The following is a 9,935-nucleotide window of genomic DNA, read 5'->3' as shown; positions in this document are numbered from 1 at the left end:
CGTAATATTGTAGTACTACGTAACAAAACATATGCATACTACATGTATACAATCCTAGATATAAAAAATTGTAAAAAAATATAACATTTTTTCTTCGTAAAATATCAAACGGTTATGCGTAAATATTAGATATCCACCATATTCATCTTTTTAAATAAATATTAGATATCCACAGTATTCTTTTTAAAAAAATATCCACCATATTCATTTTATAAAAAGAAATCTCAAAAAGTAATAATATATCGACCGTCAAAAATATATAAAAATGTAGATAATGGTAGACAGCCTTTTGCCACTATTAACCATGCTTGCGCCATGGTGCCATGATGTATACAATACTATAGGTGTATCATGTATGTTAAAAATTTGGTAATCACCAGTGACACATTACGATGGTGAAATCCAGCACTACAAATCGGTTCGGATTAAATTCATTAAGCAGTTTGATAATTGTGATATTTTAGCACTAAGTTGATTTTTGGTAACTGCAAGTGACACACCACAATGGTAAAATACTAAAATCCAACTAAACAAATTGGCCGTTCGAATTAAATAACAGTGTCAGTTTAACTTCAATTTATAAATATTTTCTTTTTAATTTGTGGAGTATATATTATATGAATACATCATAATCTTACAAATTTAGAATTTAATATGCTTTTAAACTCCACATTTCCGATGATTACACAAATCGAATTGCACTTTGTCCAAGAATCTTATCTCGTCTGTCATCTCTTTTAGATCTTATCTTTCTCCTACATTTAATCAAGCCATGGGACCCACTCTATTTTCAGTTTTTCACAGCTTCAAGAAAAATGCATCTCCTCTTTTATCAAAAACCAAAGTATTTATGTCTATGCGTTTAGTTATTTGTTTAATATTTAGATAATAAAAATTAACAAAACTATATGAATCACCCGATTTGTGGGTATGAACTTTCAACTCAAAATCAGTTAGTTGACAATGCATAGAATAGTCCTATATCATTAATATATTAGATTATGTTATTTCTTACTTTGGAAATAAGTAGGACCAATTGAAGATATTTGCATATATATATATGTTTTGTTCGCATCTGACTTGTATTAATAACATTATTTGTTTGACTTTTAATGAAAATGGTACCAAAATGTTTATAAATTGGATTTGAAAATAAGATTAAAAATGAACAATAACCTAATTAAAGTGAGTCTACCACTAATTAAGCATACCTGTCTATAAACGGAGATGCGTGTACAGCATTTACGGTCTCCTGTGTGTATTATGGGCAAACTCACACACATATAGATTAATATTATCTTTAGTTGCGCAATAGCTGAGTGCCAATGTGCCATGCCGATAAAAATTAAAAAGACAAAATAATAAACCAAGTGAAGCAATTATTAAAGGGTGAGTCCATTGGGAAAGGGCAAGATGCATGTTCGTACGATTTCGTATGTCAAAGTACAGCATGGCCGTAGTTGACTTGATAAAAAACGACACAAATTTTTGTATTAGTTTCTGATTTTAAGTAGGTGTCATATGATATGATAATGTTTTATGTACGATTTAAATTGTCTCTCACCAGGCAAAAATAGTTAAGTACTTTGTATATAGTTACTAACAGTCGTCCTGGTAACGTCCTGGTAAACCAATCCCTCAAATTACGATAATTGATCATATATATCATCGATCATCACAAAGTAAAAAACTTATTATAATCAGGTTAACATATATTTAATGTACAAGATATATATCTTAACGTACGTTCGACATATTAATCTGATATATTTCTTGGTAGTATAAGTACATAATGGAACAATGTTCAGGATAAGTAACTAATGTAGATCTTTATCAAAAGAAAAATGTAGATAATGTATTATTGAAAAAGACGACGACATGGTCCAAACATATCATTAACCGTACTTATTCATCCATGTAATATATACACAAAAATATATAGTGGACCTATGTTTGTGACTTTGTGTATATATATACACGTACGACACTAGTACCTCTTTACATTTCATCTCACACTAACCCCGCAGCTAAAACGTCTCTCTCTCTCTCTCATCTCACTCTCTAACAACATGATGAAGAAGAGCAAGCTGATCACAAAGGCATGGAAGCACATGTCTACCAGAGTAGCCAAGCACAAGGCCGCTGGGGAGGAACCTCATATACCCCATGATGTACCAAAAGGACACCTAGTGGTGTACGTAGGCAAAGAAGAGGAGAGTTACAAGAGATTCGTGATCAAGATCACGCTGCTTCACGATCCCATCATCAGAGCTTTGCTTGATCAATCAAAAGACGAAGTGTACGATGATTTCACTTCGGGAGATTCCAAGCTTTGTATCTCTTGCGATGAAACTCTCTTCCTTGAGGTCCTCCAAAACGCTTCTCCCCGTAATTCATGGTCTTGATGATGAGTCTCTCATTCAATGTTCTACGGTTTAGTCTCTCTTTTTTTTGCTGATGTGAGATGGTCCTTCGAGATATTATATAGAATTAATGAACACTCTTGTAATATGAGCCATTTTCAGTTAGTAGCTGATATATTGATATATTTTTCATTTTTTCTCGACATATATTTTATTAATGATATTAATTATAAATGATTATGGTAATACAAGGGTGGTAAAAAAAGCCAAAAAGAACACTCGTCGTGAGAGTTTTTGTTGAATAAAAAATACTTATTTTTATTTAGAAGATATCACAAAACTGAGGATGGCCTACTATCAATTTAGTTGAAGTCAGGCTTGTCAGATTAAATGCAGCCAAATCTTTGGAGTACCACGTTGGACGCATAGCATCCAGCCTCCTTCACACACTCCTCAATCGATATCTCTTTCACCAACTGTGACGTGAATCCTCCCATAAAAGCTGTCACCTATGAGTGAGGTCAACAAAAATGGCAGTTAGTATTCATATTATTATGCGACACTGAGAAGCTAATGTTTTTTTTTTGGAGTAAATTTGAGGCAAAGAGAAGCTAATGTTTGAGATCACTACTGAGAAAGAAAGAAAAATTGCTTGAAGATGATAAGAATCAGCTTATAATATCCTCATGTTACTTTCTGTCTAGTAATGTAAGAGGTTTGGTTGGGTTATCAAATGAGTACCTGCACCGTTGGTGTCAAGTGTCAACCAGCTTCTCCTTTGGTGAGAAACTCTTCATCGACGACGGCAGAAATATGGAGGAGTGGGTTACTCATTCCGAGGAGGACTCCGTCGTAGTTAGAGGAAGCCATGATGACGAATATGACAAGAGAGAGAGAGGCTTAGATTCAGATCTTGTGTTGGTGCCGCAAGTGGTTTAGTGGTGAGTGCAGAGTTTGAGTGTTTATAATCATAGAGCTGAGAGTTGGGTACACCAACGACAATATTATCTTTCCTTTTTATGTTTTGTTATATCTTTTTAGTGTTGGACTACAAAGTCATTCTCTCGGCAGGCTCTGCTTTTTTGCAGTCCGAGCAATTATGCCATTTCATTCAGTTTTGATTTATTTTCCTCAGTCAAAAAAATAATACTAACAAGTTTGATGTGAAGAACATAGACAGGTTTGTAATATTAAAGCAAGAAAAACAAAACTCTTCTGATTGATTACAGAACAACACAGCTGTTTCTGTGCTATGAATCTAAGTTTTTTAAAAGACGTTTTAGAGGCAGAAGAAACAATGTAACTTCAAAAGCAATTGCCTGTTTTATTCTTATCGTAAAACGAGGAAAACAAGAAGAATCTCAGAGGCTAATAAACGCTCAAGCCTCAAAGGAAAGATTCGTTAAAGAATTGAGATTTTTTTACGATTGTTCAGAGATGATCACAGATTGCTTTTGTGAAGTCCGTGGTGGTCGAACTACCTCCAAGATCTGCAGTTCTGTATTTGCCCTCAGCTATGGTGTTGATGATTGCGCTGTGGATCTGTTCTGCTTGTTCGTTCAGCTTCAGGTGACGCAACATCATCACTCCACTCAGTAGCAACGCTGTTGGGTTCGCCAAGTTCTGTACATCATTTACCCCCAACACAATAAGAACAGCATATCCAAAAACAAGGTAATTTGAAAATCATTTTATAATCTTTCAACACTGGATCCATAGATTAACCCATGAGGAGACTAACCATCTGACTATGCTACCAATAAAATAACTGATAGAATGTTTATATAATATTTTATCCGTAGCAGCTTTTTTATCCTACTTTCTCATATGGTCAGAGTTGGGACCAAAGTCTGAGAGTATCTATGAGATTTAAATGATCAAGTGTTTTGAGGACCAACCTTTCCAGCGATATCAGGTGCAGAACCGTGAACGGCTTCAGCAAGAGCTACACCATCTTCCCCAATATTACAACTGCGCCAAAGATAATAAGGCCGTCAGCTAATTAGCTCATTAATCATATTAGACAATAATAAAAAGATGAAGAAACCTATGTTTCACCTTGGAGTCAATCCTAGTCCTCCAACCAATCCAGCACACAAGTCACTAATAATGTCACCGTACAGGTTTGGCATCACCAATACATCAAACAGTGCTGGGTTTTTCACAAGCTGCAGGGCATCTCAAGACTCTTAGTCACATATTCCAAAGTCAAAGTACAAGTGATTTTGAAAACTAGCTTCCAAAATCATCAAGGCAAGCTAGATCACTAACCAATTGAAAAAGGTAAATTTGGAGTCGTAGCTTACCATCATACAGCAGTTGTCAATAACAACCTCTTCGTAAGTAATCTCAGGATACTTCTCAGCAACCTCACGACAACACTGAAAAAAACAAATAAAACAACAGTAAAAAAGACTAAACAGCACTAATAATCATCAAAGCTTTGATCTCCTTATAAGAAAATGGGCAGACCTTGAGGAAAAGACCATCAGTTTTCTGCATAATATTAGCTTTATGAATAGCGGAAACTCTCTCTCTCCCATGAGTCTTAGCATAGTGAAAAGCATACTCAGCAACTCTCAAACTCGCCTGACGCGTAATGATCTTAAGACTCTCCACCACACCTCTAACAACCTATTATAACATCACAACTCCATAAATAAAAAAAAATAAAACTAAACTTATAATTCCTCAAAAATTTCAAAAAACCTGATGTTCAAGCCCACTGTACTCTCCCTCAGTATTCTCCCTAATAGTAATTAGATTCACATCATCGTAACGAGTCTTGTAACCAGGAAGACTATAGCAAGGCCTAACGTTAGCGTACAGATTCAGCTCTTTCCTAAGAGTCAGATTCAAGGAACGGTGGCCTTTCCCGATCGGAGTCGCCATCGGACCTTTCAAACCGACTTTGTTCCTACGCACGGATTCGAGACTCTCCCAGGTCAAGAAGCTCTGCGTTCTCGGATCGATCTCGGCGCTGACGTAGTGCTCTTCCCAGTTAATCGGCACTCCCGCCGTCGTGAACACCTTTGGATCATCATCACCAAACAGATTATATCAAACTGCAATTGACTAATCGTATATTTGATTCAAACCTGTTTGACGGATTCGGCGATCTCGGGGCCGATCCCGTCTCCGGGGAACATGGTTGCGGTGATTGGAGTGGTGGTCGAGCAGAAAGCTCTGGCGACGGAAGTGGCTGTGGTTGAGGTAGATCGGCTTCCGATCAGGCGTTTCGCGAAGGTTGCTGCTGCCATGGTCATCTCTTCAAAGCACCAAAGGGACGCAGCGACGAAACTATTCGAAAATGAGATATTTTGCAAGACGGCGAATGTTTCTTCTTCCGTTAAAACGCTGCGTAGTGTCTCTACTTAAAGGATTGGTGTAAAACGGCGGGGAGTGTATACGCTTATATATAAAACGGAACGAGCTTGAAAACTAAGGCCCAGTAACGATTTATATTTGTTTCTGTATCAGCCCAATAACGAGGGTAGTAGACATGAAACACGTTTGTACTGACCTTGTTGTGCATGAAATAACATGTGACACCTTATTGAACTTCATACAATTCATGTTGCATCGTCCTAATACAACACAACCTTAGCATCAGTGAGAACTGGTTCAGAAGATTTTAAACATTTGCGTATTGAGTTACACCTGACTTATATAAACTCACTATAGTTTAAAACATAATGCACTTATACGTACTTTATAGTATTTTTCTTTATTTTATAGTATACTACAAAATTTCAGATAAACATATTTACAATGTATGCTCTTTATTTCAATCCGAACTTTGATTTTTATAATAAATGATCAATCGTGAATCATCGAAAAAGTATCAAATTTTCAACACTTTTCTTTATGACTCGTCTCAATTTGATGTGTCTACTTGTTGTGATGAGGCACGTATTCCTGCAATAAACCAATCAACTTGATCAGTATTGTTAAACCGAACTTGGACTTGCATTAGCATTTTCAATTAGAAAAACTTGTTTACATATCTATTTAGTGGCTTGACTACCAAATCAAACCAAAATTAGTTCTAGGCCAGAACAAGACTTGAATATGTTTAGGGTTAAATGTAACTTCTATCGGTTTTACCTCTAATTTCTCAAACAACTCTTTTGCGGTTGGCGCGGATACGATGATATGTCGAGCGGCTGGAAGAATAAATCCTTCTTCGACCGCTTTGTCGATGAAGGATAGCAAAGCATTGTAATATCCATCAACGTTTAATAAACCGACCTGCGAGAAAAAAGAAACTCATTATATCAATCAATCCATCGGTTAAGGCTAGTATGTGTCTTATAAACAAACTAACCCGATTTACATACCGGTTTATCATGGATTCCAAGTTGTGCCCAAGTTATCACTTCAAGTAGCTCCTCTAGTGTACCATAGCCACCTGATGACAGTGAGGACTTGTTTCAATTGCTAAAGTGGCATGAATGGTAAATTTTTGGTAGATAGTTCATCCCTTTTTTTCATTTTTGACCTCTAATATGTCAACATCTGAATTATGATAAGTTCCTTCTCTTCTTGTCTTTGGTACTTTTAAAGTCAAAGGTCAAAGGTTAGTGCACTAGTGATGATCATTACAAATTGCTACATAATATCAATCTGTCCCTCTCCAAATATTCGCTCTCGTAAACTTTATATAACAGTATACTAACTTTATCTGGTAATACTAATTTTATAAAGTGTTTTGGAATCTACTATTATTGAACAAAATTTAAATTGTAGATTTTAGAATACTTCAAGTGTTTTAGGGTGTTTGAAAAGAGTTTCTTAATTATAAAAATAAAAATCTAATTCTCCTAATTTAAAATAAAATTCTAAAATAGTTAACAAAAATCATACCAAATTTTCAAATTTAACTAAAATTACTTAAAGTTTATTAAAATCAAATCACTTGTGCGTCCTTTAAAATATTTCCGATTGGATAAGAAATAGGTGTCCTTGTCGTCGACATATAAATTCCACTGCTTTTGGATGTTGATGGATCAAAAGGAAAATTCAATTTATTTTAAAGCTATTTATCGTGATTTTTTTTAATTATTTGAGGCCTGGGATCTTCCATATATCATATCAACCACATGTTACATATCATTAAACGCACTTCTTAAAGAAAAGTGTTTAAGAAAAGTGTTATGTATAATGAAAAAAACAATATTAGAGCACTAAATACATAAATGTAGGTAGGAAAAAAACAAAACACCACACATCTAACTAATTAACTTTCAAGAAATTCAGTGAACACCAACAATCACGTATGTTTATTTAATCTATAATTGAGAAATTCTGAACCTAAATTCAAACTAACTTTTGAAACATACTTATAGAGATCATCACCAAAATTATCAATAATAACAATGCTAAAATTACTTCATCATATTGTATTTTAGTTAGTACATGTGTAAACATGTGAGTCCGAATCCATATATATTCGTAAGGAAAATGGATGTCTTGTTATGAACATTTCATTGTAACTCAATTTTTTGTTTGTAACTCAAAATTTAATGGCAAGGTTTTCACAAATGAATTATCAAAAATGTTTTGAATTTTTCAAAATGATATTAATTGCAATAGAAAAAAGAGAAAGAGGTTAAACAGATAATATTTACCAGGTAAAGCAATGAAAGCATCAGAATTCTTAGCCATCTCAGCTTTTCTCTGATGCATATCTGCAACTTCCCGCACTTCTCCTATTGTCTCTCCAGTAATCTTTTTTTTTTTTGTGAGAAATAAGTTAACAAAATGCATAAGTTATATCACCACCATTATCATTACTCCTCCCATTTTCTCATAAATAAGTCAACAAATACGTACCTCTTGCAACATGAGGAGCTTTGGGATTACTCTACATCATAGGATTAAAAACATACATTTATTTCATCATCGGTAAAAAAAAATCAATGATGTAAATTATGTGCCATTTATTACCCAATAACATGACGACCACCATCATGAACAGCTTGAGAGATCAAACCCATCAAACCTATGCTCCCGCCACCATAAACAAGATCAACGTTCTTCGCCACCTGACAATCAAAGTTTCGAAACCTAAACTTTGTCTTTTCCCTATTTAAAAAACAATAATTGACGTATAAACTCTTCACTAATTTTATAGAACTCAATCTTCTTTTTTAAATCCTCATGATGTTCTTGTAGATAAAGGCAATTGTTTTACACACTACCAGATGAATGTGACGAATAATTTACAAATATAAATACCAGCGTTATAAAAATGGCCGGATCAGCTGATAGCATATATAAAAAATAAATAATTTCTTCAAAAATATATAAGAGATCTCTTTACCAGAAAAAATATAAAGAGATCTCAACAGGTGAAAATGAAAGAAAAAGAAACATGAAGAAAAAGATCGTATGCAATATATTTTTACCAATTCTTTGCCTAAATCAATGGCTGCATCTTGATAACTAACTTTCTTGCCATTGCTACTCCCACAAAAGACGCAAATGCTCTTAAACCTTGAACTGTGTTCCTTTGTCATCTCTCTAATTTTCTCCCCTGCATCCTCCATTGTCAAAGTCTAAACCTTTTCTCTAAGTTTGTTACTGATTCTTATGATGTCAAAGGAAATTGTTTTTATAGACAAATACTACAATTGGTTACCTCTCTCTTCTTCTATTACAATCCTTTCTTACGTTCTGCTTTTTTGTTATAACGTGGATCTCTTTCTTTCAGAGATATTTTGGAGAGTTTAATCAGGCACGTGAGAAACGTGGCCATTCGTGTGTACCACTTTTTGGCCTTTGCTTATTTTTGCATTCAGCTAAATTCTAACTGATAGCACAATCCCAAAATGGCCCTCACACGAGTGGAGCACTATTTCTCTATTATTTGGTCTATAAGTTGGCACTAATAAAACAGCAATTCATACGTTGTTTCGAATTTCTTTCTGTTTCCCATCAATAATACAAACTAGATTTTGACCCGCGCAGGCGCGCGGGTGTATATTTTGAAAAAGATGTTGATATTTGTTTTTCATGTAATTATTAGGATTTGGAAAAATGAATCCGAGGAACATAACCGATACCGATCCAAAGATATAGTACCAAACCCAAACATAAATTGATTAAATATTCTAATTATTCAAAATTTTGTTATTTAGAGAACCGAATCTGATCCGAACCGAAGTATTTGGGTATCCGAATTTATCTAAAAATAGATTTATATACTTATATATATTAATTATTTTTAGATTTAACGTATATAAAACATCAAAAATGATACTTTTAAATTGGTTTAAATACTTGAAAATATATATAGATAGTCAAAAGTAAATATCTGAAATAGTTAAAGTATACTCAAATCACCAAAAATACTTAAAATAATTATTGATTTCGTATCCAAAATTTTAAATCAAGCCAATTGATATGTTAAGCTTAAGTATTATGGCATATGTTATTCAAATTTATACGTAATATATTATTTTATTTATACATTTTGAGAAATTTAAAATATATAATGATTTAAGACTTTAAAAATAATTTAAATTAGTTATCCAAACCCAAACCAAACCCGCAAAGATCCAAATCGAA

General features: G+C 33.9%; 3 protein-coding genes across 3 annotated transcripts; 1 reads left to right on the top strand and 2 right to left on the bottom strand.

Moving 5' to 3' along the window:
• Positions 1-227: 227 nt before the first annotated feature.
• Positions 228-2,560, top strand: LOC106424039 (indole-3-acetic acid-induced protein ARG7). Its single transcript, XM_048773306.1, has one exon. The coding sequence runs from the start codon at positions 2,070-2,072 to the stop codon at positions 2,403-2,405; it is 336 nt and encodes a 111-aa protein (XP_048629263.1). The 5' UTR covers positions 228-2,069; the 3' UTR covers positions 2,406-2,560.
• Positions 2,561-3,527: 967 nt separating this feature from the next.
• LOC106424069 (isocitrate dehydrogenase [NAD] catalytic subunit 5, mitochondrial) lies at positions 3,528-5,722 on the bottom strand. Its single transcript, XM_013864810.3, has 7 exons — positions 5,462-5,722; positions 5,073-5,393; positions 4,836-4,997; positions 4,670-4,744; positions 4,422-4,531; positions 4,262-4,334; positions 3,528-3,986 (listed from the first exon to the last, which is right to left on the bottom strand). The coding sequence occupies exons 1-7, from the start codon at positions 5,627-5,629 to the stop codon at positions 3,795-3,797; spliced, it is 1,101 nt and encodes a 366-aa protein (XP_013720264.2). The 5' UTR covers positions 5,630-5,722; the 3' UTR covers positions 3,528-3,794.
• A 266-nt stretch (positions 5,723-5,988) lies between these two features.
• Positions 5,989-9,008, bottom strand: LOC106424013 (probable cytokinin riboside 5'-monophosphate phosphoribohydrolase LOG6). The gene is made up of 7 exons (XM_048773305.1): positions 8,774-9,008; positions 8,313-8,410; positions 8,199-8,229; positions 7,994-8,093; positions 6,704-6,774; positions 6,471-6,614; positions 5,989-6,281 (listed from the first exon to the last, which is right to left on the bottom strand). The coding sequence occupies exons 1-7, from the start codon at positions 8,912-8,914 to the stop codon at positions 6,255-6,257; spliced, it is 612 nt and encodes a 203-aa protein (XP_048629262.1). The 5' UTR covers positions 8,915-9,008; the 3' UTR covers positions 5,989-6,254.
• Between the last annotated feature and the right edge of the window lie 927 nt (positions 9,009-9,935).

This window comes from Brassica napus, unplaced genomic scaffold, assembly GCF_020379485.1.
Source record: "Brassica napus cultivar Da-Ae unplaced genomic scaffold, Da-Ae ScsIHWf_236;HRSCAF=403, whole genome shotgun sequence".
Taxonomy (NCBI): Eukaryota; Viridiplantae; Streptophyta; class Magnoliopsida; order Brassicales; family Brassicaceae; genus Brassica; species Brassica napus.
Note: the sequence above shows the minus strand (reverse complement) of the source record. Positions and strands in the feature narration are given on the sequence as shown.

Coding starts and splice junctions, on each gene's coding strand:
- LOC106424069 (XM_013864810.3), bottom strand. CDS start 5,629: ATGACCATGGCAGCAGCAACCTTCGCGAAACGCCTGATCGGAAGCCGA. Junction 4,998..5,072: donor ACAGTGGGCTTGAACATCAG/GTTTTTTGAAAT, acceptor ATGTTATAATAG/GTTGTTAGAGGTGTGGTGGA. Junction 4,745..4,835: donor CTGATGGTCTTTTCCTCAAG/GTCTGCCCATTT, acceptor TGTTTTTTTCAG/TGTTGTCGTGAGGTTGCTGA.
- LOC106424013 (XM_048773305.1), bottom strand. CDS start 8,914: ATGGAGGATGCAGGGGAGAAAATTAGAGAGATGACAAAGGAACACAGT. Junction 8,411..8,773: donor TTGATTTAGGCAAAGAATTG/GTAAAAATATAT, acceptor TTTGATTGTCAG/GTGGCGAAGAACGTTGATCT. Junction 6,775..7,993: donor TGCTTTCATTGCTTTACCTG/GTAAATATTATC, acceptor CACTGTCATCAG/GTGGCTATGGTACACTAGAG.
- LOC106424039 (XM_048773306.1), top strand. CDS start 2,070: ATGATGAAGAAGAGCAAGCTGATCACAAAGGCATGGAAGCACATGTCT.